General features: G+C 45.9%; 6 protein-coding genes across 8 annotated transcripts; 3 read left to right on the top strand and 3 right to left on the bottom strand.

The window, feature by feature from the left end:
- Positions 1-1,188: 1,188 nt before the first annotated feature.
- Positions 1,189-4,671, top strand: LOC6498446 (GATOR complex protein Wdr59). Its single transcript, XM_001962798.4, has 6 exons — positions 1,189-1,644; positions 1,700-1,910; positions 1,970-2,253; positions 2,313-2,486; positions 2,543-4,366; positions 4,429-4,671. Exons 1-6 carry the CDS (start codon positions 1,318-1,320, stop codon positions 4,501-4,503), a joined length of 2,895 nt encoding a protein of 964 aa, XP_001962834.2. The 5' UTR covers positions 1,189-1,317; the 3' UTR covers positions 4,504-4,671.
- Positions 4,668-10,345, bottom strand: LOC6497059 (enhancer of mRNA-decapping protein 4 homolog). Its single transcript, XM_001962799.4, has 11 exons — positions 10,060-10,345; positions 9,750-9,988; positions 9,464-9,672; positions 8,931-9,331; positions 8,618-8,871; positions 6,982-8,558; positions 6,683-6,923; positions 6,380-6,620; positions 6,158-6,323; positions 5,572-6,094; positions 4,668-5,515 (listed from the first exon to the last, which is right to left on the bottom strand). Exons 2-11 carry the CDS (start codon positions 9,971-9,973, stop codon positions 5,326-5,328), a joined length of 4,026 nt encoding a protein of 1,341 aa, XP_001962835.2. The 5' UTR covers positions 9,974-9,988; positions 10,060-10,345; the 3' UTR covers positions 4,668-5,325.
- A 1,475-nt stretch (positions 10,346-11,820) lies between these two features.
- LOC6497058 (ralBP1-associated Eps domain-containing protein 2) lies at positions 11,821-15,819 on the bottom strand. 2 transcript variants are annotated; one of them, XM_001962800.4, is made up of 7 exons: positions 15,157-15,819; positions 14,704-15,096; positions 14,326-14,636; positions 13,520-14,265; positions 13,054-13,457; positions 12,681-12,770; positions 11,821-12,528 (listed from the first exon to the last, which is right to left on the bottom strand). In XM_001962800.4, exons 1-7 carry the CDS (start codon positions 15,301-15,303, stop codon positions 12,028-12,030), a joined length of 2,592 nt encoding a protein of 863 aa, XP_001962836.1. In that variant the 5' UTR covers positions 15,304-15,819; the 3' UTR covers positions 11,821-12,027. The 2 variants fall into 2 exon arrangements, with proteins under 2 accessions (XP_001962836.1, XP_014761508.1); XM_014906022.3 differs by lacking the exon at positions 12,681-12,770 and having other exon boundaries at positions 15,157-15,818.
- A 169-nt stretch (positions 15,820-15,988) lies between these two features.
- LOC6498447 (coiled-coil and C2 domain-containing protein 1-like) lies at positions 15,989-19,581 on the top strand. 2 transcript variants are annotated; one of them, XM_014906644.3, is made up of 6 exons: positions 15,989-16,288; positions 16,374-17,966; positions 18,059-18,490; positions 18,550-18,701; positions 19,076-19,220; positions 19,275-19,581. In XM_014906644.3, exons 1-6 carry the CDS (start codon positions 16,232-16,234, stop codon positions 19,398-19,400), a joined length of 2,505 nt encoding a protein of 834 aa, XP_014762130.1. In that variant the 5' UTR covers positions 15,989-16,231; the 3' UTR covers positions 19,401-19,581. The 2 variants fall into 2 exon arrangements, with proteins under 2 accessions (XP_014762130.1, XP_001962837.1); XM_001962801.4 differs by having other exon boundaries at positions 15,990-16,288; positions 19,130-19,220.
- On the bottom strand, positions 19,498-22,124 carry LOC6497057 (alpha-L-iduronidase). Its single transcript, XM_001962802.4, has 4 exons — positions 21,374-22,124; positions 20,898-21,318; positions 19,886-20,841; positions 19,498-19,821 (listed from the first exon to the last, which is right to left on the bottom strand). The coding sequence occupies exons 1-4, from the start codon at positions 21,831-21,833 to the stop codon at positions 19,742-19,744; spliced, it is 1,917 nt and encodes a 638-aa protein (XP_001962838.1). The 5' UTR covers positions 21,834-22,124; the 3' UTR covers positions 19,498-19,741.
- A 14-nt stretch (positions 22,125-22,138) lies between these two features.
- Positions 22,139-24,611, top strand: LOC6498448 (gustatory and pheromone receptor 32a). Its single transcript, XM_001962803.4, has 4 exons — positions 22,139-24,182; positions 24,244-24,306; positions 24,366-24,455; positions 24,516-24,611. The coding sequence occupies exons 1-4, from the start codon at positions 23,058-23,060 to the stop codon at positions 24,609-24,611; spliced, it is 1,374 nt and encodes a 457-aa protein (XP_001962839.1). The 5' UTR covers positions 22,139-23,057.
- The last annotated feature ends 21 nt before the right edge of the window (positions 24,612-24,632 follow it).

Raw genomic sequence — 24,632 nt, 5'->3', positions numbered from 1 at the left:
GTCCCTTTCAAAATTCATGAAAGGACTCTATGGCCTCATACGATGGCTATACCTTTGCCAATTCTCATTCGATTCTTGAGAGGAATACCTTAAATGATTTGTAGAGAGATTGTTTTTAATGTATTATTTGAGCCATATAACTGTACAATATTATCCGATATTTAGTTTCCATGGTGTATAAGCTTACGAAGTTTCTAAAAGATATGAATACTTCCATAATTTTGAATGAAAATCATGTTTTTTACAAATTCTAAATCTGAAAATGTAAGCACCAATATTTCCGTTGCCTACTTTTAAGGGCACACTGAAGTGCATTTGCAATGAAGAGTCCATTTTTACTGTTATTTTGGATATAATAACATTGCTGAAGATCTTTATATTTCGCAGCAATTCAATTAATAAAATTAAATAAATTTATTAAAAAAATAGCGCCCTCCTCCTCGATTCTCATAGGTTGCACTTAAGCAAGCCTGAAAATTGAAAATAATTTCTTTTTTTTTTTGTAAATTTTGTTGATAATTTCCTTTCTTGTTTTTGTTATGATTATGGTAGTTGTTGTTGTAATATTGTGCTGTTGTTTTTTTTTGTTGTTTTTTTTTGTTGTTTTTTTTTATTGTTTTTTTTTATTATAATTTATTATATTTGTACTTAACAAGAAAACATTGCGTGCCAGTAACACGTGTCCCAGCCTAACAGCCTCACCTATGTTTACAAAAAACTTAAAGGTTCTAATGAAGCAGTCAATACGTGTTTGCAGATGACCCATGCAGAGGGTGAAGAGAACGACGACAAGGACACGATCACAGTCGGCATTGGAGGAGCCCACCATGAAAGGCGGACCAAGGGAAGCGACGACGGCTAGCTGTAGCACGGGAAAGCCTGCAAGAACGGTAAGTTATATAAAAGATACAAAAAAAATGCCTTGATAATTACAATCAAAGATCCAATCAAGTGACCCCAAGGTGACCCCTCCGAAGAAGCGCACCCGACAAAAGGTTACCCATGATGATTCCCAGGCAGTCGAAGCCTCCCAGGTAAGATTAATAAATATACTTAAAAAGAAAAAGAAACATTTGAAATTGGCGCCCTTTAGAAGTCGCCTAATCCAACAAATATGAGTATATCGATGTTTCGATAAATGGAACATGAAAATTTCAAAATGCTCGGTTTTCCAACACTGTTGTCCAGGGCATATTTGTTTTTTGTTTTTATTAATATGCAAATTTCTTATCAGTTTTCCTCTGCTTCGACAATTTTTGTATGCAGAAATTTGTTAAATTGATTGATTATAGTGAAAAAAGATAGTTAAAAAGTAGAATGCCACCCACAGAGACTCTGCGGCCTGGCGAACGTGGGGGATCGGCTACTGGCGGATCAGGAGCCGCAATCAGCGGCGGCCCTGAGCACACATACATTATTAGACAGAGCAACAAAAGCTATGAGCACCGGGACTCCCAGGCCACTGCCATGTCGGTGGACTACTCTGGTCAGTGGGTGCTGTTGGCGGGTCGCGGCCACTTGGCCTTGCAACGGCTGGGCCAGGACGACGGCACTTTGCGCCGCCACGAGCGCCAGTCCAAGTACGAGGTCTCAGTGGCCGAGTTTGCCATATGTCCAAGTCGCAAAGAGTACTGCGCAATAGCGGTTGGTGTTTTGTGTGTTTTAAATATGGACATAGTAAGAATCCTTTCCTTTTTAGACTAGCCAGCACATAGACATCGTACGCTGGGGTACAGCAGAACCCTGCTATGAGAACTCCCTTCGCGGGCACACACGCACTGTGACCGACATCGACTGGCACGGAAAGGATCCCAACCTGCTGGTCAGCTGCTCCATTGACACCTTCTCCCACATCTGGGATTTAAGGGAGCCGAGGAAACCAGCCTTGTCCTTGAATGCCGTCTGCATGTGTAATGAAAACATATCCTTTTAAAAATGTATCCATCTAATGGTCTTTGTATATCCCCAGCTGGTGCCACCCAGGTGGGTTTCAATCGTGTGTCGGGACATCTTCTGGCAGCGGCCCATGATGGTGATCTGCGAATCTGGGATATTCGCAAAGGAAGCTGCCCCACGCACTATATCACAGCGCATTTAAACCGAGTTCACGGGATCAACTGGAGTCACAAAAGGGAGACTTGCTTGGCCACCGCCAGCCAAGATGGAACAGTGAAGTACTTTGATGTCTGCAATCCACGCCGAGCCGAGAAAATAATCACAACCATGTCACCTGTATGGAGGGCGCGATACACAGTAAGTAGCCTTCCACTTTTGACTTTTGAAGTGTTTATGAAAATTTTTGTCTTCCATAGCCCATAGGCAACGGTCTCGTCAGCATTGTGGTGCCTCATCTAGGTCGCGGTGAGAACAGTCTTTTGCTGTGGAGCAACAGCAAGCAAACGGATCCCATATGCTCCTTTGTCGGACACACAGATGTCATTCTAGACTTTGCCTGGCGTCCCAATCGCGAAACTACTACAGAAATTGTGAGTTTTACGAAAAAATATTTCTATCTGCATCTATTTACTAATTTTGTTGGTAGGAACTGGTCACCTGGTCCAGAGATCGCACACTTCGAGTCTGGAAAATCGACGACAACATGCTGAATCTTTGCGAACCATCCGCCGAGGAGGAAGAGCCTCGGTTCGAACCTGACCTGAGTGAGTTGCGGGCACCCACTCCGCCAGAATTTTTGCATCCGCGATCCACAATGACTGCCGCTTCGCTTCCCATCTCCACTGGCGATGGAGCATCCAATACGCTGCCTATGGCCCGCTCGCCCAGTTTTGGCTACTATCGCCGCGAAGAGCCACACATAGCCAGATCCTTGACGGATCAACCGACGTGTTCTTTGCACCACGAGTTCTCGCTGCTGAACACCAACATGCCGCACGTGGAGGTGGACATGTTGGATGCCATAAAGCGGTATGCCTGCTTCAAAATATCCGCCGGCGGTCACACGGTCATCCTGCAGGTTACCTTTGCCACGTCGTATCCCAGTCCTAGTGCACCACCGGAGTTCCAGCTGTGTCAGGGGACTACGCTATCTAGTGATGTCAGCGGAATCTTGTTGAAGGTGCTCCGATGCAACGCCCTACAGCGGGTGAAGAAGTCACGAACTTGCTTGGAGCAATGCCTTCGAGCCCTAGTGGCAGCCATGAAGAAAAAGATAGCGGCTGTGGGAGGTGGCGGTGGGGCGGATCGCAGTCAGCTTCTGTTGCAGTCTCCTCGACTGGAGGGAGCTCTATCCAGTGCCCTTCACGATGCCTGCATTCCTTATCCTCGCACCTCGGGGGTACACTTCAACGCCATTGGGCTGCTGACCACCTTCTCCCAGCCGGTCAACAAGAGACTCACCTTGAGGCAACACTCCGCCCTGACCCCCAGGACTCTTTCATCCATCAACGGAAGCTGCTTGTTGGGCAATGTCATGGCAACTGCTCAGCGAGATGCAAATGCCTCTTTCTATCTGCAGGAACGGATGATAGCTGGTAAACCAGGCAAGCAGCGTGCCATTCGGCAAATGAACGGCTCTCCAGTTGTCCATGTGTACGATGCCAGCAACCTTCTTCACATAAATCGGTCCATGGCCAGGGAGTTCTCCCTTGATAAGCTCGATATTGCAAAGACCTGCCGCAGGAATGGGGAAATCTGTCGAAATCACGGGCGGAGTGATTTGGTGCCCGTGTGGCTGCTGGCTGAGCTCATAGCCACACCTCAGGTTCAGCACGATCCCTTTAAAAAGTCCCTTCTAGAGTCGCTCATCATGCACTATGCCATGTCTGGTGACATCCAAACAGCTGTGCTGCTGGCATGTTTATTCGACAAGTGTCCTGCGTCCGGGGGTAGCTCCATGGATGTGGTTGGTAGATTGCCGTTGCAGCTGAACTCTCAGATTTCTCCATATCACACGGTGCTACCGCTGGAAGCGAAGCCCTCATCCTCGCACAACACCTGGCAGCAACTGAAGCAACTTCGCAGCAACTCCTGGTCGGACTCGTTGGATCTGGAAGTCAGGCACCTTCCCTATGATGGCTATACCTGTTCTCTGATCCGACGCGCCAAGGTTCCTCTTTTCGATCAGTTCAAGCGGGCCTACGCTGAGATCCTCTTCGGCTGGCAGCTGCTCTCCAAGCGGGCCCTCATCCTCAAACACACCCAGAACCCTCCGCCCACTGTGCAGGGCGTGGAGTTCGTCACCGAGTGCGGCTCGTGCGCTAAGCCGAAGAGGACACCGAAATGTGAGCCGTGCAAGCGACCGGTGCTCTTCTGCGTGCTCTGTCGTCTTCCTGTTCGAGGAGCTGCCAACGCCTGCCTAGCCTGCGGACACGGCGGGCACATAGATCACATGATGCAGTGGTTTGAGGTGAGATTTAAGAATATTTTTTTGAGAGATTATGTTTAAAAATTAATTGAATTCCTTTACAGAATCACAAGGTGTGTGCCACCTGCGGTTGTAGTTGTTTAGAACGCACCTCGAGTCTGCTGGCCCTTCTGAGCTGATGGTGATCCTTCTTGTTGATCTTTTCCTAATTTTTGTTGTTGTTTAAAAGACAAAAAATATTTATAGGCTATTGCGGAAGGGGTTTATAGTTTGTAAGAATAAGAAAAGTGATTGAGAAATACTTATGATGACCAACAATAGTAAAAAGTTAAATATTTTTAAATACATTTATATATTTTAGATTTTTATTTTTATTTTCTCTTTACTTAATCCGTAGTCTTAACATATACGTTTAACTTGTAGTTTCTGCTTTTGCAATCATAATTTTTTTAATCGAAAGTATTTTTTTTTGGAAATGAGTTTGTAAAATAATTTCTACAGCTCTGACTTTAAAGATTTGTTCTCTGGTTCTTTTAGTAAACGTCATTTTTATAAAAAAAAAAGAAAGAAATTGGATCAAAAGGATCAAAATTAATTAGGCCTCGTAGGCAGCAAGGACTTGCAGAAACAAAATTAAATTATAAAAGATATTGCATTTTGGGAAAATAAAAGGCTAATACAATTTCAATATCGCGACATAAACATAATAAATGAGGCCTTGATTTCAAACGACACGCACACATCACAAGTATATTAAAATAAAAATAAAAAATTAAAGGCATTTGGATAAAACTTCATTTCCTTAAGCGCAGAGCTTGGCCGAGTGCTTTCGAAAAGGGGGGTAGATAGGGTAGATAGATAGATAACCTGCATTTTGGGCTTAACTACAAGCGTGTATGTGTATGTGGGGGGCGTGGTCCGTGATTAACTATCGTAGATAGGGATCGGGATCGGGGTAGCTAGGAGTACCAGACATGAGACAGGCCGGATCGCTCGTGATATCATTTAAGCTGCTCGCGATAACCCATTATAGCCTTCATCAGGAGGCGAACGTTGCTGAACTGCGAGCTCTTGGGGCAGTTCTTGATGAACAACTGACAGTTGCGGTACAGCTCGGAGAGAACCTTCGGTGCGTGTTCGCGGGTGATTGGATCAGCCATGTTGATTGCCAAAAGCGCCTCATTGAGATACCTGCAACGAAGTAATTAATTAGTCCCTCATACGACGTGGCAGAAAACTCTACCCACTTTTGCTTAAGCTCATTGTGGTTGCTCATATCCGCTGAGATTTGCTGGATGAGCGAGAGGAGCACCTTCTGCTCCAGCCGGCAGCCCTCGGGGGCGAAGGCCTGGTTGCTATCCGTGTGCCGTAGCGTGAACTCGACCAGGCTCAGGTCGTTGGCCAGCAGAGCCTGGTGGAAGGCCTTGTTGATCTGTCCTGCCAGCAGCAGCTGCTTGATGCTGTCCCTTAGATCGTAGGTGGGCGCCGGAGTGGCGGCCTGCGAGCGCATAGCCATGTTCTGGGTCTCCATGTGCTTGCGCAGCTCGGTCCGAATAGTTTCCTGCACCTGGCGCGCCAGCAATATCTCCAGGCTCTTCACTTCGCGCTGGGTCTCCAACATGGCATCCGTCAGCTCGGTGCGGTGCTTGTGCAGGCTGCTTTCCACCAATTGTTTCAGCATTCCCAGCTTATTGTTCAGCTCCTCGGAGTTGGCACCTACCGCATGCGGCTGGGGCATGTGCTGCAGGTAGGTATTGAACTGGACCATGACTGCAGGGAAATAAATTCGGATTAATCATTTCTAGATCTTGATTAAAGAGTAAGAAACCTTACAGTCTTTGATTCCCACACTGAAGGCGTCGTGGAGCTGCTTGAACATGTTCTGGGAGGACTTCTCGTAGGCGGGGATTAAAGTGCTGCTCATGGACTCGATGAAAGCGGTCTGCAGACTAGCCTGAACGCCAATCAGCACGGACTTGCCAAAAGCATCCAGGAATGTCTGATGAAAAGAAAATAAATGAATTAAAATATTTTAAGATAATTATCAAAGATTACCTTGCTCTTGCACACTTGTGCAATGTTCTCCTTGACCGTCTTATCAAAGACACTCAACTTTTGCACAATTTCCACCTGCATTTGGGCCTGCAGTTGATCCATTTTCGCATTCACACGTGGAAGTATCTGCCGCTGCAGCTCCATGTTCAGGACATTGCCAACTATGTCGGTGAAGTGGTTCATCACATACTGGTTAAGCACTTGGAGAACAGAGTCTCGCAGTTCCCGATTCTGAGTTTCACTGGAAAATAATAATTTGGATTAAAATGTGTCTCAAAAAAAGAGAAAAATTGTATATCCCACCGAGCAGCTAAGAACTCGTTTAGTTTCTTTTTGTGTTCGTTTTCGTATCTCTTGAGGTACTGTTCCATCAACTTGGACAACTGCATCTCGATTTTGTAGGCCAGCTGGTTGACATTCTTGGGTTCCAGAGAAGCATCCGGCTTGGTAGGCTGCACCATCAGGATTTGTTGCTGCTGCTGCTGGAGATTACTGACCTCCTGCTCCAGTTTATTTATTTGCTTGGATTGGGCCTTAACCAGATCTGCAATATAAGTTATTAAGTTAACATAACTTATTATTATAATCAGTCCTAATCTTACCTATCAACTGTTCAATCTTGGAGCTTAATTCTCCATTTCCATTGGAACCGTCGGCTGCTCCACTGATGGCCGTGTTTTCGCTGCTGCTGTTGCTAGTATTCAGAGTGGACGCCGTGTTGTTGTTCGTGTTGTTACCAACAATGGCACTGGTGTTGCCATTTCCACTGTTGATGCTGCCTCCACCCAGAGTAGGTGGCACATTGCCATTATTGGTATTCTGCACCACCTGCGACATAATCTGAGCAGCATTCTGAAGTTCTGCAGAGTTCGTAAGAGGAAGTTTCACCATCGGCCATGTCCCATCGACGGCCTCCAGAAGGGGCGAAGAGTTGGCCAGCTCCTCGTCATCGTCGTCATCATCTTCCAGGTTCTCCAGCTCAGCTTCGTAGGAATCGACATCTTCCTGGGTGGCCATAATCTCCTGCACCTCACGACTCGGACTGGAGCCGCCGCTGGCCAGATTTTCGGCCAAATTGCGTTCCGGATTGCGGTCAATGGCTATAAAGTTCTTGCGGGCTTCCAGTTTCTTCATCTTCTGCTGCTCGCGATCCTCAATCAGGGTATTGTTCATAAGGTTGAGTAGATTCGGGTTGGAGTTGTCCACCGTCTTCGCCGTCACCGTGGCTAGCATACGCAGAGTGTTCAGTACTGCCGAATCAATGGATTCCGTCGTTGCGCCAACAGTGGACGAGCCATCGGCAGCCGCGCTGGTGGTAGTGGTAGCCACTACCACAGCCGTTGCTGTAGAAGTGCCGCTGGCACTGAAGGCATCTGGCGTCATAAGATTAACCTGCGGATAAGCGCTTCCGAATTGTGGGGACTCCGACTTCGCTGCCTCTTTGTTAGCGACTGCCTCTTGCAGAATGGCCGATGGAGCGGCCGCTGCAGCCGCCGCCACTGCCACGACAGCGGAAGAGCTAGTGGTGGAGGCTCGTTTGGCTGACTTGGCGAACAGAGTGTCCAGCGCATTGCCACTGCCTGGGGATTCCGAGTCCTGCTTTATTACAAGATTATCATCTGGTGTCTCTGATCTCTTGCTGCTGCTGAGGCTGCGGCGCTCCGCATTTTCTGCTGCCGCCATGCATGGCTGATAGATTATCTGGCACTCTTGCAGGCTCTTGGCCTGCACCACGAACATGTGCAACACCAGGGCATAGGTAGAGTTGTTGTCCTCGTCAAAGTCCTCAGGCTCCTCAAAGGGGTAGTAACTCTCTATGGAGCTCTTAACCCGACGCATTGTAGCATTAACGATGGAGAACGAAAGGATTCCCGAGCTCAGCTTGAACTCGGCAATGTTATGGATGCGTTTGCCCTCGCCGGCCTCCCCATCACTGTCCCCGGAGTCAGATCTGCCGGTGCTGGCGATTTGCAGCACGTAGACAGCCAAACAGTCTATGCTAGACAGCACCAAGTAGTTGGCACTGCGGTCGATTCCGGCTATAAAGTAGCCTTGTTGCACCGGCGAGGGAATGGAGGCCTCCAAGTTTATCGTCTGAAGGCACTCCCACAGAGTGCAGTTCCAAAGCTTGATTTCGGTGTTGGCATCACTTGTTGTAATCACATGCTGCCAGTAGGCTCTAAAAAGGTAAATTATTTAGTTGAATGTAATCTTTTTCTCCCCCTAAGATCCCCTTACTCTTCCACAGGCTTGTTGATGTTGTCCAGAAAGAATAGCGAGGAAACCTTCTTTCCATCGTGTGGCTTCCACTCGTGGAGACAGCGATGATTGCGAACATCAAACAAGTAGATCTGGTAGAATCGCACCAGGCCGTCAGCACAGGCAGCAGCCACTGTGGTGCCATCCGGCGACAGAGCGGCACATGTAATAAGAGTGTCCTCCTCGATTTTTAAATAGCCAGTTTCCAGAGCAGCCGGTTGGATCTTGCCACGCTGTATCGAAAAAAGATTACATTTAATTCGATTTTTAAGGCTATTATTCTTCTAATTACCCCATGCTCGGAGACAATCATTTTAACGTGGAAACACTGGAACTGAGAGCTGCGAGACCAGATCAAGAGCTGGTTTTCATCGTCGTCTTCGTGATGCGCTGCCGTGGAGTTGCTGCTGCAGACATACGGGCACCAAGATACCATGTCGTACTCAGGAGTATAGTTTGCGATGGGGTCCTCCACTTTCAGGACAAGATTGCACAGCAGATTGCCTTCGATTAGATCGACCTTGTAGACAAAAAGCGAACTGACATCGATGACGGCCAGGATCCGTTCGCGATCTGTGTGGGCGAATTGCAGGTCCAGGACCTCGCCACTCATTCCTTTGATCAGTGCCCGCATACTGGTGCTGATATTGCACACACGCACCATTCCCTCCATGCCAGTGGCTTTATTATTGACTGTGGAGTAAGAAAATTGTCAATTAGCAAGAAATTAATAAATTTGACATGCGGGGGTACATATTCATATTCGGGGGGATGATAATCCTAAAATGGCAACAAAACTGTCTTTTTAAGCCTAATGCATCTCACCATTAATAGCGTAGGCCAGGTGCTTTCCATCGCGATGGACGGCTACCAAGTGACCGGGATAGTAGTACTTGCGCTCCCACTTGTAGTCCACGATGTTCTTTAGCTTGACTTTGGAAGATCCGCGTGTGTGGACGCCGCCGGAAGCCAAGACCTTTGTGTGGTTGGTCCTTAGGGGGCGACAGACCTGCTTCTCGTGCGCCAGAAAGTTACTGCCAGAAAATACATTATTACAGGTTATTTGAAATGAAGATTCAAGACTATAACAATTCCGAAAAACAATACATACATGATTTCCACATCGGTTGACTCTGCCGCATTGCCATTAGCGGCAATTGGCTCGTTCTGGTCGCCGCCAGAACTCATCCTATGGGCTTCTCGAATAGATGGGGCTCTTATTGAAATATCTGCTTTCGCTTTCAGTGCTCTGCCACACCTTGGATAGTTGAGGGAGGGCGGAGGCGTCTTACGGAAAATTGGTAAGTGTGCAAGCGCGAAGAGCGCGATTAACATTGACACATCGGCCGACTGCCATAGAAATGTGTGTATACATTTATTTCACCAGTTCCTTCGCAGGCATAAACGCATTTTCAACTCACCTGCCGTATCAATTTCTACTAGAGCAGAGGATTCGTTCGTTTTTCTTCTCCTTTAGCGAAATTCCTTCTGCGAAAACTGGCATTAATCTTGCGAATACCGTGACTGGAGTCGATTGATTTTGGAGCTTTATGCTGGGAAGCTAAATCCTTTAAGGAAGTCCTTTCAATAAACTCTGAGATATTCGCAAAATTTTTTGCTCAATGCCGCAAAGCCCTAGAGATGTGTAGCGGCGTGTGAAATGCTAATCGATAACGGCGAGCGTCTGTTATCGGTGGCCAGTCTCATCAGGGATGCAAGCTTTTTAAGTGTTGGAAAAGTTAATTTGACGCATTTCCACGAAAGTAGCTTTCGTTACTTAAATTAAACTTTAAATTTAAAAAATAAATATTATCCAACCAAAGGAAATATCTTTTCCAATATATGGTACAAGAAATACCATCAAATATTATATCATTCAACATTTTGAAGAAAAAGACACTTTTTATTGAATTTTTTCATTTTTTATTGCAGTTTTTTTTAGCTTTTAACATCAACTTAATATATTATTCATTATTTATAGAGATGTATGTCCATCCAAACAACACATATTAATTACGCGTACTTTTTCACGTAACAATATGTTTTTATAGTGTTTCAATATCACTTTTATATTTTCCTTTCATTACATTTATTTTTTAATTTTTTTTGTTTGTTTTATTTATTTTTTTTTGATTTTGTGAAGATCTTTGAAAGTGTTTTAACAATTTAAGAAAAACATAGTGATTTAAGTAAGAGAATAGATACATGCCGGTATACACATCTGATAAATTCGAAGTTGGCACATATATTTATAAAAATATATATGTTAGTGGTCCGGGTAAATTAAATTTGTCTCCAGTTTCGATCTAATTAAGACTTTCATTAGATGTATACATTTTGGTAGATTTCAATAATATCAATTAGTTTGTGTTTTCTGAACCCTAGCCAAATAGGAAATACGTTAATGAACAGAATACAAATATTTCTTTCAAGTGAATTATTTTTCTCATTTCTCATTTTTAATACTTAAATAATTAAGTCTGGCTTTCTTCTCTGGTTAGTTTCTTGATTTTTGTAATCAAAGCCGGAATGAATAGAAGGGTAAATTTTCAAAAGCGAACACAAAAAAATTCATAAATAGTAAATAGTTGGAAAATAAAATACATTGCCTGCGTGCAGGAGATGTTACAGCTGGGAGTGGGAACCACTTTGTGGCAATTTCATTATATACTAGGTTGAGGATGAGATTGTGAGGCTTTCGAGCAATAGATCGGCTTGCCATTTACTAGTAACACTTAGAAAAGCACATTTACATATATGTATCTCCAATTATACATATGCGTATATGTATAATTTATATATATATATAAATCGATCTGCATAAATATCTATATAGGCGGCATCATTATTGTTCTCGCATATCTTTTTTGTGTATATTGTGATTGAACTAGCCGAAATATTTAATAAGCAACTGAATGCAACGCCAGTGCCAATTATGGAGCTAAGGGCTAATATAAGACGCACATCAAGGTGATTATAATGATTAAAAATGCCACCTGCTCGAATGTGTGCTAAGCCTGAAGCTCCAATAAGTAAATTGTGATTGCAACATACAGAAACAACATACATAAATAATATTTAAACATCATGGGAGAACCGATTCGTTTAGTTGCCAGTGAAGTCTCTTTCGAGAAAAGAATATTTAACAAAAAAAAATTACAAGTTTTTTACATTAAAAAAGAAATATTAAGATTATTAAGAAGTTACTTTAGGAATAAAAAAATATTACAAAGAAAGAAAGATATGAATATTTTGAACTTATTCATTAAATTAAACAACTTTTAGTCAAAGATTTCAAGTTACAGATATCTTTCTAGGACTTAGAAAGCTTCCTAAACAAATCGATTCACTCAAAAACCTCAATACGTTTCCAAGGTTCACGTTCATCTTCACACATTGGTGAAGACGCCTCCTGTCGACCCGGACGATCCACCTGTCACGTTGGCCGTCACTGGGCCCGAGTTCGTGGAGCCGGTTCGGACAGGAGTCTCCGATGCTGTCAAGCCTTCCAGCTTGAGACGCATCTCCTCCTTGCGCGTCTGGACACTCAACAGTTCGTCACTTAGATCGTTGCAGAGATGCAGCAGTGAGTTGTTCTGCTCGCGCAGCTTCTGCAGCAGTTCCGTTGTGCTGGCCTGTCCTTTCGTAAATGTCACATGGCGCAGAGAGTCACTGATGGCAGTCACCCGCTTCTCGAAGCTCTCGGCACTGGGTAAGGTTGCTCCTGCGGTAGTGGGAGCCCGCGGTGGTGGCTGCTGGGGCGGTGATTGTGGCTTTCGATACACCTCGAATGCCGAAACACGCGTCTGCTGCAACGTAATCCGCGTAGGTGGTGCAGCCTGTGGGGGCGGAGCTACCGGAGGTAACGAATGCAACTGCTGTTCGTCCGCCTAAAAATGGACAATCCCAGATTATAAATAACTTTAAATAATATTATTTGAACGTTAAGCTACTGAATTTGGACATGTTGCACTAATGGATCTACGGCCAATTTGATTTGAATGCGTTACAAGTGGCATTACAGGTAGTTGGTTGGACTTACGATGCTCGCGGCGCTGCCTTCGTCGGCAAAGTGCGTGAAATCGGCAAAACCTGTTGAGGTTTGCATATCGAAGCTGGCCTGGGCAGTGATCTTAACAAAGAATGGGGTCGCATATTTATACACATTTAATAAGTAAAGATTGGTAAGTAAAACAAATAAGGGTAACAGCAAAAAAGCAAAGAGGAAACATATAACTTTCATGTTTTTTAGAGAAATTATATTATATCCAATGGAGTAAAGAACTTGGGCCACTTTCCAGGGGAAACCCTGTCTTTCATAATAACCAAAAACACTAAAAAGTATTCATAAATCTCTTATAATTATCCAAAATTATTATCTTGAAAAGGACAATTAAAAAGTACTTGAATCTCACCTCTTGCTGAGCACCGCCTGCAGGCACCACTTTAAACTTGTTCAGGTCCAGACTACTGCTTCGGGCATGGCGATGGGGCCTTGGTGGTGGCAGGGGCGGTGGCTCCTTTTTGGGCGCTCCGTAGACAGTCTGTTGCTCCGGCGGCTCGCTCGGTCCGCTAGAACCGATGCTCGCCTCCCGTTGCGGCGGCGGAGGCAGTGCGCTGTTCTTAGCCGGCAGCTTCTTGGCCTGGGGCCTCTGGATGGCACGCAAATCATTGCTATCACGATGGGAACTGGGAGCATTACCGCCTGATGTCTGACTGGTCACCACGGTAGATGTGATAGCCTTGGGGCTCTCCTCGCGTAGAATCACAACGCTTTCGTTGTCGTTCGATGGCTCTGTCGAGGCAGCCATGGCTGTGCCTGCAAAAATAAATATTTTGAATTAAAAATGTCATCTCTGTCTAAAAAAAAATGGAACTTGCCAATGGGCGTCACTCTTAGCGGCACTGGGTGAAGGATCTGAGGATTGGATACTACATCTTGTGCGGAGCGCTTCATATCAAACAGTGCTGGCTTGAGGCCGGGACTAGTAACGACTGGGGCAGCGGCTGCAGCCGGGGGCTCACCAACAGATGGCTGCACTGGAGCCACACTCGATGTGGGAGATTCACTGAATTTTGTCCATTGACTGGCGGGTTCTACAGCGTTGGTGGAAACCGTTCCAGTTGCTATCTTCTCAACGTTGGGAGAATTAGAAACGCTGCGGTTGATGGGTGGTGTAGCCTCGCGCCTGGAGCTATTGCTGGCCTGCGAGGACGTGGAGATGTTGCTCAGATTCATGATATTCTTGTCGCCGGGCGCATTTTGACGCGGTTTGCCGGAGGAACTGCCTCCACTAAGATTGCCGGCAATAATCGTGTTGTCAGTGTGATCGTCCTCCTCGTCATCGTTTAGGTGCAGGAGATCGGCTTCCGGCGGCTCCTGGGGCTGCGACGTCGCCGACGAAGAGCCCACTCCACTTCCCCCAGAAACTCCCACCTGCAGCACATTGGGATGCAAGCAGTGAGGTAGACTCGTGGGGAGAGGAATGTTATTACGCCGCAGCACTACCAAATGCATTGCGGCAGTGAATTCCGACAAGCTTAATGCACCGTCACGTGTTACATCGCATAGTTGCCAAATATGCCGTAGCTCCTCCACAGGAATGCGGCTTTTCTCAAAGAATACTCTACGAAACAAAAGAAATTAATGAAAAATTGAACTCTAAGACTTAAGAGGAAGCTCCAACCTCGCTGCCTGACCCGAAAGAAGTCCATGTGGATCCCTTTGCACCGCCTTAAACTGCTTATTGTAGTACTCGCGCTGCTCTGGTGTAATTTGATAAAGCGTGACCAGTTCGTTTTCGTTTTCTTCGTCGTCGCTGCTGTGACGGTCCGAAGACTCCTCTTCGGTGCCCAGCAGTTGGCGGTGCTCGTCGCCCAGCAAGCCGTGCCACAGAGTGTCCTGGGCCCAAGGCCGCTCGGCCACGCTGTTGGTGGGCGTGGGGCTGTCGCTATTGGTGCTCCAGGCCTCTGGGGATCCACCACCACCGCGTCGCCGCTAAAGAAAAAAAAACTAAACAGATAAGACGAGGAATTTCGGCAAAGCTAATTGATAAGATACGGACCCTGACATTCTCCCGACTGCTGCTGCTCACGACACCGCTACCATCTGCACCGCGTCCATGACCACTAGCCTCATCCACCGATTCGTTTTGCTCGATCTCGGAGTCGGTACTGGGGAGATCGGAGACATCCTGAAACTGTTCCTGCTGCGAGTTACGACGCAACGAGTTACTGCCCTCTCCCGATGCACTTAATCCGTTCTCAACCAGAGAAACCGGTGCCGTGACCGCCTCCTTCCAACTGAAGTGGGGCAATGGCAGCGGCACTGAGGCGGATATTAGTTCCTGGCGCAGTGGCATTGCCGCCTGGTGGGCGGCGATGAGCTTGAGGCACGAGTAGAACTGGCACCGCGAGATGTGCAGCGCCGCGGACGGAATTCCAGCCAGGCCAGTAATCTTCAAGGAAATCACCATAAAATAAGATCGACACATAAAAGGATCGTTTAGGAAACCTACCTCAATAACCGCATCATTGGAAATGTCCGCCGAGCGAAACAGTTCCGTGGCTTTCAGAATGGGCACCTTGCCAGTGTTCTCCACGTCGCAGCATTGAAAGAGTTCGCTGTAGAAGCGCGACTCCGGCTCAGTAAGCGACACGTCCATTACAGCCGCCTACTTGTTGACAATTCAGTGGGATTCGAGCGTGAGCTAGCCACGCCCCTCTCCTCCGTTTCTCTAGATGCGATATAATCCAATCAATTTCTCCTTTTCAGTCCGATCCTATAAGTTTCGTTTGTTTATTTCCACGCCTATCAAAACCAGCCCCCCCGCTTCCCCCTTTCAAAAATAATGCTGATTCCTGGTACAATGAGGGCGAGAAAATCTCCTATGCTTTGCTTTTCAGCTAGTTTCACTTGCTTCACAGGCAGTTGGGGCGCGGCCACGGTTTTTAGCTGTTGAAGTGGTCTATGGAGCACACCAGCTTCCGCTAACTCCACGGGTTGCAATTAATTTATATTTTTATTCCGTTTTTTTCGCAAACTCTTTTTTGCCTGTGAGCGATTACTCGTGATACGATAGTAATCGAATGGTCAGCTGGCAGCCCTGTACCTGTTAACGTGTACTCAGCCCTGTTGCTTACAAAAAATTGTTTTTTTGAGGAAATTGGGATATAAATTATGGAATTTTAAAGCCATATATTCGGACTGACCATGTAGTTGATGGAAAGTTTTTAAATAAGTAAAAAATATTGCTGTCATGTACATAAAAAAGAAGAATATAATTAAACAAATATATTTATTAGACTCGAAAATCCTTCTAATATGATTACCATTATTTAAAATTTTAAATTCAATATTTAATTTCAAAAAACATATGTGTTTAAAAACTACATCATAAAAACACTTTTGCATCCCTGCTTTTGTGACGTCACTCATGCCACAGACAATTTCCTGCGCCACCCCACTTTTATAACCGTGCTCCCTACAAATAGCCTGTTATTGTTGTCTGAGCCACCGCGAAGCGATATTTGAAATTACTTGACCAGCTTTTGGGTCTTTTCCTAGATTAAATAGATAACATTTTGCCAGCAATGTTTTCCAGAAAGAAACCAGAGCCAGCGAAAAGAAGACAACATGATTTGTCACAGGTAAGAGCTTATTAAATAAACAACAAGATTCGGCTATAAATTAATTATGACTCATCGCCTGCTGAACCTTTTTTGTTTCGGATAGTTTGGTCTTACGGAAATTCCAGATGACTTTGATCCCAGCGCCGGCTACGGAGACGATGATGGCGGCGATAGTGATCTGGAAGCAGAGTTGGCTGCCATAGCCGGAGGAGGAGGACCCAAGCCCAAAGCAAAACCCAAGCCTAAGCTTGTGCCTGCTAGCGACCTAGACAGAATGATTGCGGATAGCTTGCGTGATGTCAGTGACGACGACGACGATGATGCTCTCGAAAATGACTCCGATTTGATGGGTGAACTGAGTGCCATCGGTGTCGAGCATGAGGATGTGGAAGAGGAGCCTGCCGCAGCAGCTCCTGTTGATGATGAAGAACCACCACAAACTTTTCTTCCAACCACCACGGTGGACACATTGGGCATCATCAAGCAGCGCCTGGAGATGTACAAGGTTGCCGAGGCAAACGCCAGTGCAGCGGGAGATTCGGGCAAAGCAAGACGCTTTGGAAGGGGTCTGAAGACCCTGCAAAGCCTCCATAAACAAGCTGCAGCAGGAAAAACTATTAACGTGGATGATATCCCACCCGAGGTCAGTGTGAAACCTGCTGCCTGCGTGGATCCTGCGCCTCCACCAGAAGCTGAAGCGCCTCCAGCCGCACCTCTGGTTCCAGCTCGTTCCGCACCGGCACTGCCTCCAGCACCACAGACACCCACGGACTCCACGGCTCCATCTGTGTCCTCCAATCCTCTTGTGGCACAAATGCGCACCCGCCAGAACGAATATAAAGCGGCTGCATTGCAATCCAAGCGCAGTGGAGATACGGCAACTGCCCTCCAGTTCCTCAAGGTGGTGAAGCAATTCGATGTGGTGGTCAAGATGTGCGAAGAAGGACAGGAAGTTGATCTCAGCGACATGCCTCCACCGCCATCTGAGTTTCTTGAGTTTTTGGCAAAGATGCAGGGATCTGCTGGCGAGTCTGCTCCTGAAGCTCCTGCCGCGCCAGCTCCAGCTCCCGCCCCAGCTCCTCCAGCAGCGGTACCACCAACAGCTTCTACTATACTGGAAGCCCTGCAACAGCGTTTGGAAAAGTACCAATCAGTGGAGGCAGCTGCCAAGGAGGAGAATAATACCAGCAAGGCGAGAAGATTCGGACGAATTGTGAAACAATATGAAGACGCCATTAAGCTCTGCAAGGCTGGGAAGCCAGTGCCTTACGATGAACTGCCGGTACCCCCCGGCTTTGGACCTTTGCCAACTGGTGATGCGCCTCCTGCTGCTGAAAGTGCTCCAAGTCCATCACCGCCAACTTCTCCGACATCTCCGCCTGCGACTGCCACCACTTCCTCTGGAGGTACTCCCTCCAGCTCTAGTGCTGCCACCCCCACACCTGTTCGAAAGTCTCCATCACCCCAGAAACCAAAAGAGCTGACCACACGCATCTCTGGAAACCAACAAAAGAGCAACCTTGCCGAGCAGCAGATGAAGCTGCTGCTGGAACGTCAAAAGGAGTTCAAGATGGCTGCAATAGACGCAAAGAAAGCTGGGGAGATTGACCAAGCCAAGGAGTACTTGAAGATATACAAGGGATTCGATTCGCTGTTGAATGCTGCAAGTAGTGGCCTACCTGTGGATCTTTCGACGGTTAGTTGTTTGTTACTTGTTATTGTTTCTGTTGTTGTTACTTGTTTCTTGTTATTATCAAGAAATCTTCTCACTGTATTATTCCTTTTCAGCTTCCTGTTCCACCTTCCCAACGCGACAATCTGGAGGCGTCATTCGCCATAGTTTCCGCCGAGGAGTGTGATCCCAATGACACCATCTGCGAAATAGGCGTTCGCATGGAGGAACAACTCGCCAAGCAGTTGATGATGTGCAAGAATACCAGAGACCATCACAAGGCCATGGGTGATGTAGCTGGCATGAATCGATTTGAGAACCTGGCTTTAACCGTCCAGAAAGACCTTGATTTCGTTCGGTACTCCAAGCGCAAGGGTTTGGCGCTTCCCAAATTTCACTACGAGAAGCGCAACTTCAACATTGTTCACTGCAACACTGATCTAACGGATGGCGAGTTGGAGATCGTAGTAGTGCGGGGAATCAATTACAATGTTCCCAATCCAAAGGAGGTGGATACCTACGTTCGTGTGGAGTTTCCACTTCTTAATGTAAGAGTTCATTCTTTTAAATTATTTTTTCTGGTATTAACACAACATATCTCTTTCAGGATGAATCTTTTAAGACTAAAACTAATGTAATTAGAGATACCAGCAGTCCGGACTACGATGAGCGCTTCAAGGTGGACATTCAGCGCAGCAATCGGCAATTCCAGAGAATCTTCAAGCGGCATGGAGTTAAGTTCGAGATCTACTCTCGAGGGTGAGTTTCGAATTCGCAATTCGAAATATTTATGTAGCATAGTTGTATATTAACCCATGTCTCTGCAATCGCTTAACAAGCTTTATAAACTAAACAATATCATGTTTGGGAAATGCATATCTCACTGAATTGTACCTTGAAATCAAGGTTCTCCTTATTTGACTTATCCCCATATTTTAGAGAATAATTTGATTTCCTTTTGTAATCAGCATGTCCTTTTGGTCCCGAGTATCGTATCCTTCAGTTATGGCTTCGGTTGTCACTTATATTTTGTCTTTACGTGAATCACTTAAACGTCACTGATTTTGAAATGGAACATTTTAACCAATTGTGTATATTTTTACGTCTCAATTCCCAAATATTGTGCTAAATAGCTGCAGTATAGACTGTTGTGGACTTAGTCGTAAATTGCCCCTATGTTGTTTCAGGGGATTTCTGCGTTCGGACACACTGATCGGCACCATCAACGTGAAGCTGCAGCCGCTGGAAACTAAGTGCGACATACACGACACCTACGATGTGAGTATCCTTTGAATAATAATACATAAACTTTATTAACTTGTGTCCTTTTAGCTAATGGATGGTCGGAAACAGGTTGGAGGCAAGCTGGAGGTTAAGATTCGAGTCCGCAACCCCATTCTCACCAAGCAGATCGAACACATCAACGAAAAGTGGTTAGTCCTGGATGCCGAAGGCTGAATAGGACCAAAATCTTACATAGTTATTTTATTTGGAGACGGAACTCCAGGTTGTTATCGATTCATGTGATTCCTCGGGAAATATTTCACACTGAGAATTAAATAGTTTGGCCAATTCCTTCCCAGGATTGAGGCATTTATGTATTACGAACACAACACACATAATATATAATATATATCTATTTATGTATTTTTATGAGATATTGGCGGCGTTAAGGCAGAGGCGCAAGTCCAGAGAAATGTCACGCCACGCGAAGTGAGTCCATTCCATTAGCGCCTGGCCTGATTATGTTTGGTTTCATTTTGCCTAAATATACTGAGCACTGCTAGCTTTTTGTTATCCTACAACTCCATATACTCGACTATTTGCGAAAAGGGGCTGGTGGCGTTGAAGACATCGACTCCACGAACTTTATAAAAGCCTGTAAGGGATTAGTGGGGGGAGTTTAGTGGGAGATCTTAAATTGTAATACCTCTTTGACTCACCATTTACGGAACCCCCATCCCCTGGAGCATATTGAAACGAGGGATAGGGCAGGTGCCAGCCTTCGGAGATCAGCACCCAATCGAGCGAGAGACCTTTACTGTCGCGTCCTTTGAACCAGACTTCGTAGCTGCGCAAGCATTGCGTTGACTTGGGATGCTCCATCCAGCTAATAAAGACCTCATGATGCGTAACTTCTGCGATGGCCAGTTGCTGTGGCCGGCGCAGCTTTGGCCAGGAGACGGAACACACGCGCAGCAGCATCGCCCAGGGCAGAGGGATGTTGGCTGAGTTTATCACCACCTCGCTGTTATAGGCCCAAATGGGTCCTGTTTGGTGGAGCTTTGGTGTCTGGACGCGTCGCATCGCTTCCCGCAACGTGGCATTCGGATAAGGAGGGGTGCCAGCCTGCTGCCATACGTTGTAGGGATCTGTAATGTAGGGCACTAGGAGCTCGGTGATGAAAGCCGACTCGTTGGCTATGGACATGTTCAGGGTGTACTTGTGATGGAAGGGTGTCAGTTGAGGACCCGCCTCCGCTGGACTTAGGAATATGGTGGCCATATATTGTCCTGGTCCGCCCATTCCGCCGGAAACAGACCGCAGCACCTGTACACTGTGCGATGCGTCCATGTTGACTGTTTCAATCCTGGCAGCTCGATTGCCCAGCTTGGCCAGCATTCCCAAAGCAATGTATACGGGCTTTTGGATGAACTGAGAATGTGGCGGATCCGTTTCGTTCATTTGAAAGTGGGCTAGCAGAGTCCTCTGAGTGAACTCATAGGGATGATAGCTGAGGAAAGCGTTGTCATGGCTGATCGACTCCAACCTGCTCAGTGGCCCATTGGCCACCTTGGCCTGCAAGTGCTGGATTACCGTCGATATCAGAGTGACTCCATAACGCACATCGGCCTGAAATTCGTGGGGAGTACTCCAACCAGCCACGGGATCAGCCTCGCTGGGGATTCAATATGGGAGAGTCAAATGATTAATAGACCATTATGGAGTACTTACTCATTGGCCACTGGAAGACTTTTAAGATTGGGATACTCCTCGTAGATTTGTGCCAACAATGCGAGAGAGCCGTTGACGATCTCAGTGGCAGTTCCATTGATTCCTTTCCGGTGAAAGGTGAGTATATCGATGGGGCAGTATCTCACCTTTTTATTGCACTCTTCCAGGAGCTTCCAACAGAGCGGATGATGTTCCAAGCTCTTGAACAGGCCGGCTGGACCTCGCAGAGCTCGGTACATGGGCGGTTGAAGTTTTCCCTCGATGGTTTCCGGACTACCGGCTTTGCTGAGGCCACGACGCACGGCTTGAACATAGTCCAGGTAGGTATCGGCGGTCAGGTTAAGCATGTTGTAGCTCCGGAGATCCGGTTCGTTCCAAGTTTCGTACCTCCAGTTAGCGATTCTAGAGGATCCATGTCGAGCTGGGAGTATGTGAATTTGAAAATATTTTCCAAGTATCTCCTCTATTTATCTCACCCAACTGATGGTTCATCGTGGTCTTCACTAAGTGCTCCCAGTAAAAGGGCATCTCTTCGGGGTTTTCTAGGAGGAACCCTCCCGGATTACCCATCCACTCCAAGACTGGCGAAAGGCGCAGCTCATCATGCAGGAAGTCAATAAAGGCATCAAATTTCGAAAAATCGTATACTGGAGTTCCAGAGGAATCGTACTGCAGAAAGTCAATCAGCTCCAGCAACCAGTGGATGCGGACGTGGGTCACTGCACCCACTGGCAGAGCGGCTATCTGGCGGAGATTCATCTGAAGGGCGGGGGAACTTAGGGCGGAGCTAATCCCTTGGTGATCGATCGACCCGGCGGGGCAGAAGCCCACGCCCGTCCAAAAGTGCGGAAGTGGATGATAGACTGGAGCATCCCCGCTGGTATAATGGCCGTGGATCTTGGCGAGAGTCCCCACAACTAGCAGAAACAACAGCATTTCAATTGACGTCCGGAAAGATACAAGCTAAGAGCGCGACTTTCTTTCCGGGATTACTTTCGGCTTTGTTTTGTCTGCGATTTGACGGTGCGGCTTCTGATAAGAGCTGGCCTCTCCCACTAACTGGCCTCTCATCCCCCGGCTTGGCGCTGTCCTGCCCACACGCCTACATATTCTCGCTCTCTCTGCTCTCAGTATCTGTATCTGTCGTTCTAAGCCGAAAGCTTAAGTTGTGACGTCACGGGAATTGAATCACAGTGGGTCAAAGGGTAAAAATATTCAATCAAAATAAAATCAAATAAATTAAAAATTAAACGATGGTTTTTATTTTTAAAAAATTAACATTTTATAAAGCGAGGAAAAAACTTTATTTATAAATTTAATCAATTTTTGTGTGCCTTGTTCTACTGTGGGGCGGGTGCCAAAAGCAACAGTGTGCCCGTTAAGCACTCTCTCCTGCTTTCACTCCCATTCTCCCCCCACGACCTCCACGACCAAGGTGAAGTTGGGAATGGGAAAAATGAATGAGCTGCTTCGAATTGCAATCCCTCATTAGGGGTGGAAACATACGAGGGGACTTACACATAATGATTATGTTCGTGTTATGTGCTGTTAATAGGGGGAAAAGTGTGACAGGGATAATATTTCACACCTCTCATTCATATTCTTGTGGCATTTATTGGCGTAGACACATACATGTCGATAAATTTAAATCCTATTACTTAAATATTAATCTCTATATTTAAATCCTATTAATTTATAGAGCCTTTAAATATGATGCCTAAATAGCTGTAGAATCTGTAGATAGAATTTTGGAACTTTTTCAAAATTTATTTATAAGAAATGGGTCTATAAAGAAATTCTTATAATATATACAAAACTTCAAGGATATACATAGGTACAAGCTTTAGCTCCTTTAATTTTTAATTTTATTTTTTATGTTTAAATACTAATCTTTATTGGAACTAATACCAATTGTTTTTGAAAAATAGGTTCCATTAGTTTATAGATTTCTAACATATTATATTAAACATTGATGCCTTTTTCATAAAAATTTGGATTTTAATAGCACTCCAATATCAATATTCAATAACTCGCATTGCGAAACAATTAAACTAATGGCTTTTAACCCCGGGTAGTGCTACCTACAATCAGATAACCTTAACCCCACGGGGTGTAATCCGGTAGACCATATCCTCTAGACCCGTCAGTGCCTCGTTGGCCATGTCACCGAACACTTGGGTCATCGAAATGCCTACGGAAAAGTCGCGTTCACGTCCATATCCGCAGAGAATTTCTCCGTACGGGGTGCATCATCCTAGTAGGGATGCCTTTACCAGGACTAGGGATCCTCCGACTGCGGCTACCCCGACAAAGATAGTAGATCATCCTGTTTTCGAAGATATTCGCACAATAATGTCCGTGCTGAAGGCGAGTGGCTTGATGCCCATTTATGAGCAGGTGTCCGACTACGAAGTGGGTCCTCCCACCAAAACCAATGAGTTCTATTCGTTTTTTGTGAGGGGTGTGGTCCACGCCCTGACCCTCTTCAACATCTACAGTCTCTTCACGCCGATCTCAGCTCAGCTATTTTATTCTTACCGGGAAACGGACAATGTAAACCAGTGGATCGAACTGCTCCTCTGCATCCTGACCTACACCCTTACGGTTTTCGTGTGCGCCCGTAATACGAAGAGTATGCTAAGGATCATGAACGAGATTCTTCAACTGGACGAGGAGGTCCGGCGTCAGTTTGGAGCCAACTTGAACGAAAATTTCGGATTCTCTGTGAAGTTTTTGGTGGGAATCGCCGTCAGTCAGACCTACATCATCATCCTGAAGATCTACGCGGTAAAGGGCGAGATAACCCCCACCTCCTACGTGCTCCTGGCCTTCTATGCCATTCAAAATGGCCTCACCGCTACCTATATAGTGTTCGCCTCCGCCCTGCTGAAGATCGTGTATATAAGGTTCCATTTTATAAACCAACTTCTGAACGGATACACCTATGGTCAGCAGCAGAAGCCGAAACAGAAGCGTAACCATAATGGACATTTTAGAGCAGCCTTGATGGACAACTTCCCGGAGGACTCCCTTTTTATATATCGGATGCACAACAAACTGCTGCGGATCTACAAGGGCATCAATGATTGCTGCAACCTGATCCTGGTGTCCTTCTTGGGCTACTCCTTCTACACGGTCACCACCAATTGCTATAATCTGTTTGTCCAGATAACCGCCAAGGGTATGATATCACCCAATATATTGCAGTGGTGCTTCGCCTGGCTCTGTATGCACGTCTCCCTGCTGGCGCTGTTGTCCCGGAGTTGTGGTCTAACCACCAGAGAGGTGAGTTTTTCGATCAAAGATATGCCCGGGTGGCAATTATTGAAAGTGGCTCTATTTACAGGCCAACGCGACAGCCCAGATACTGGCCAGGGTCTATGCCAAGGCCAAGGAGTATCAGAATATAGTAATTATAGAGAATATATTTATTTTAATGGATTTCTTGACGAGCTAATTGTTTTATAGATTGACAAATTCCTCACCAAGAGCATCAAACAGGAGGTTCAGTTTACGGCCTATGGATTTTTTGCCATAGATAACTCCACCTTATTCAAAGTAATCTAATAATTCTATTATTTCTTAATTTCTATCTATTCTAAAACTATAAAATTTCAGATATTTTCGGCAGTCACCACATATTTGGTTATCTTGATCCAATTCAAGCAACTGGAGGACTCTAAGGTAGACGATTCTATTCCAGCACAAACATAGTCTTTAAAACAAGAAGGAAAA

Source organism: Drosophila ananassae, chromosome 3R, assembly GCF_017639315.1.
Source record: "Drosophila ananassae strain 14024-0371.13 chromosome 3R, ASM1763931v2, whole genome shotgun sequence".
In the NCBI taxonomy this organism is placed as follows: domain Eukaryota; kingdom Metazoa; phylum Arthropoda; class Insecta; order Diptera; family Drosophilidae; genus Drosophila; species Drosophila ananassae.
This window is presented reverse-complemented; position numbering and strand designations above follow the sequence as displayed.

What these genes read in the sequence shown, in the direction of transcription:
- LOC6497059 (XM_001962799.4), bottom strand. Translation starts at nt 9,973, where the DNA reads ATGTTAATCGCGCTCTTCGCGCTTGCACACTTACCAATTTTCCGTAAG. An exon ending in CCTGGCCTACGCTATTAATG is followed by an intron (nt 9,332 to 9,463) that starts GTGAGATGCATT and finishes CTTACTCCACAG; the next exon opens with TCAATAATAAAGCCACTGGC. An exon ending in CAAGATTGAACAGTTGATAG is followed by an intron (nt 6,924 to 6,981) that starts GTAAGATTAGGA and finishes CTTATATTGCAG; the next exon opens with ATCTGGTTAAGGCCCAATCC.
- LOC6497057 (XM_001962802.4), bottom strand. Translation starts at nt 21,833, where the DNA reads ATGCTGTTGTTTCTGCTAGTTGTGGGGACTCTCGCCAAGATCCACGGC. An exon ending in AGTCTTCCAGTGGCCAATGA is followed by an intron (nt 20,842 to 20,897) that starts GTAAGTACTCCA and finishes TTGAATCCCCAG; the next exon opens with CGAGGCTGATCCCGTGGCTG. An exon ending in GGATGGGGGTTCCGTAAATG is followed by an intron (nt 19,822 to 19,885) that starts GTGAGTCAAAGA and finishes AATCCCTTACAG; the next exon opens with GCTTTTATAAAGTTCGTGGA.
- LOC6498448 (XM_001962803.4), top strand. Translation starts at nt 23,058, where the DNA reads ATGTCACCGAACACTTGGGTCATCGAAATGCCTACGGAAAAGTCGCGT. An exon ending in CCAAGGAGTATCAGAATATA is followed by an intron (nt 24,307 to 24,365) that starts GTAATTATAGAG and finishes ATTGTTTTATAG; the next exon opens with ATTGACAAATTCCTCACCAA. An exon ending in ATAACTCCACCTTATTCAAA is followed by an intron (nt 24,456 to 24,515) that starts GTAATCTAATAA and finishes ATAAAATTTCAG; the next exon opens with ATATTTTCGGCAGTCACCAC.
- LOC6497058 (XM_001962800.4), bottom strand. Translation starts at nt 15,303, where the DNA reads ATGGACGTGTCGCTTACTGAGCCGGAGTCGCGCTTCTACAGCGAACTC. An exon ending in GCTAAGAGTGACGCCCATTG is followed by an intron (nt 13,458 to 13,519) that starts GCAAGTTCCATT and finishes TTATTTTTGCAG; the next exon opens with GCACAGCCATGGCTGCCTCG. An exon ending in AAGGCAGCGCCGCGAGCATC is followed by an intron (nt 12,529 to 12,680) that starts GTAAGTCCAACC and finishes GTCCATTTTTAG; the next exon opens with GCGGACGAACAGCAGTTGCA.
- LOC6498446 (XM_001962798.4), top strand. Translation starts at nt 1,318, where the DNA reads ATGCCACCCACAGAGACTCTGCGGCCTGGCGAACGTGGGGGATCGGCT. An exon ending in AAGAGTACTGCGCAATAGCG is followed by an intron (nt 1,645 to 1,699) that starts GTTGGTGTTTTG and finishes TTTCCTTTTTAG; the next exon opens with ACTAGCCAGCACATAGACAT. An exon ending in CTTGAATGCCGTCTGCATGT is followed by an intron (nt 1,911 to 1,969) that starts GTAATGAAAACA and finishes GTATATCCCCAG; the next exon opens with CTGGTGCCACCCAGGTGGGT.
- LOC6498447 (XM_014906644.3), top strand. Translation starts at nt 16,232, where the DNA reads ATGTTTTCCAGAAAGAAACCAGAGCCAGCGAAAAGAAGACAACATGAT. An exon ending in TACCTGTGGATCTTTCGACG is followed by an intron (nt 17,967 to 18,058) that starts GTTAGTTGTTTG and finishes ATTCCTTTTCAG; the next exon opens with CTTCCTGTTCCACCTTCCCA. An exon ending in TGGAGTTTCCACTTCTTAAT is followed by an intron (nt 18,491 to 18,549) that starts GTAAGAGTTCAT and finishes TATCTCTTTCAG; the next exon opens with GATGAATCTTTTAAGACTAA.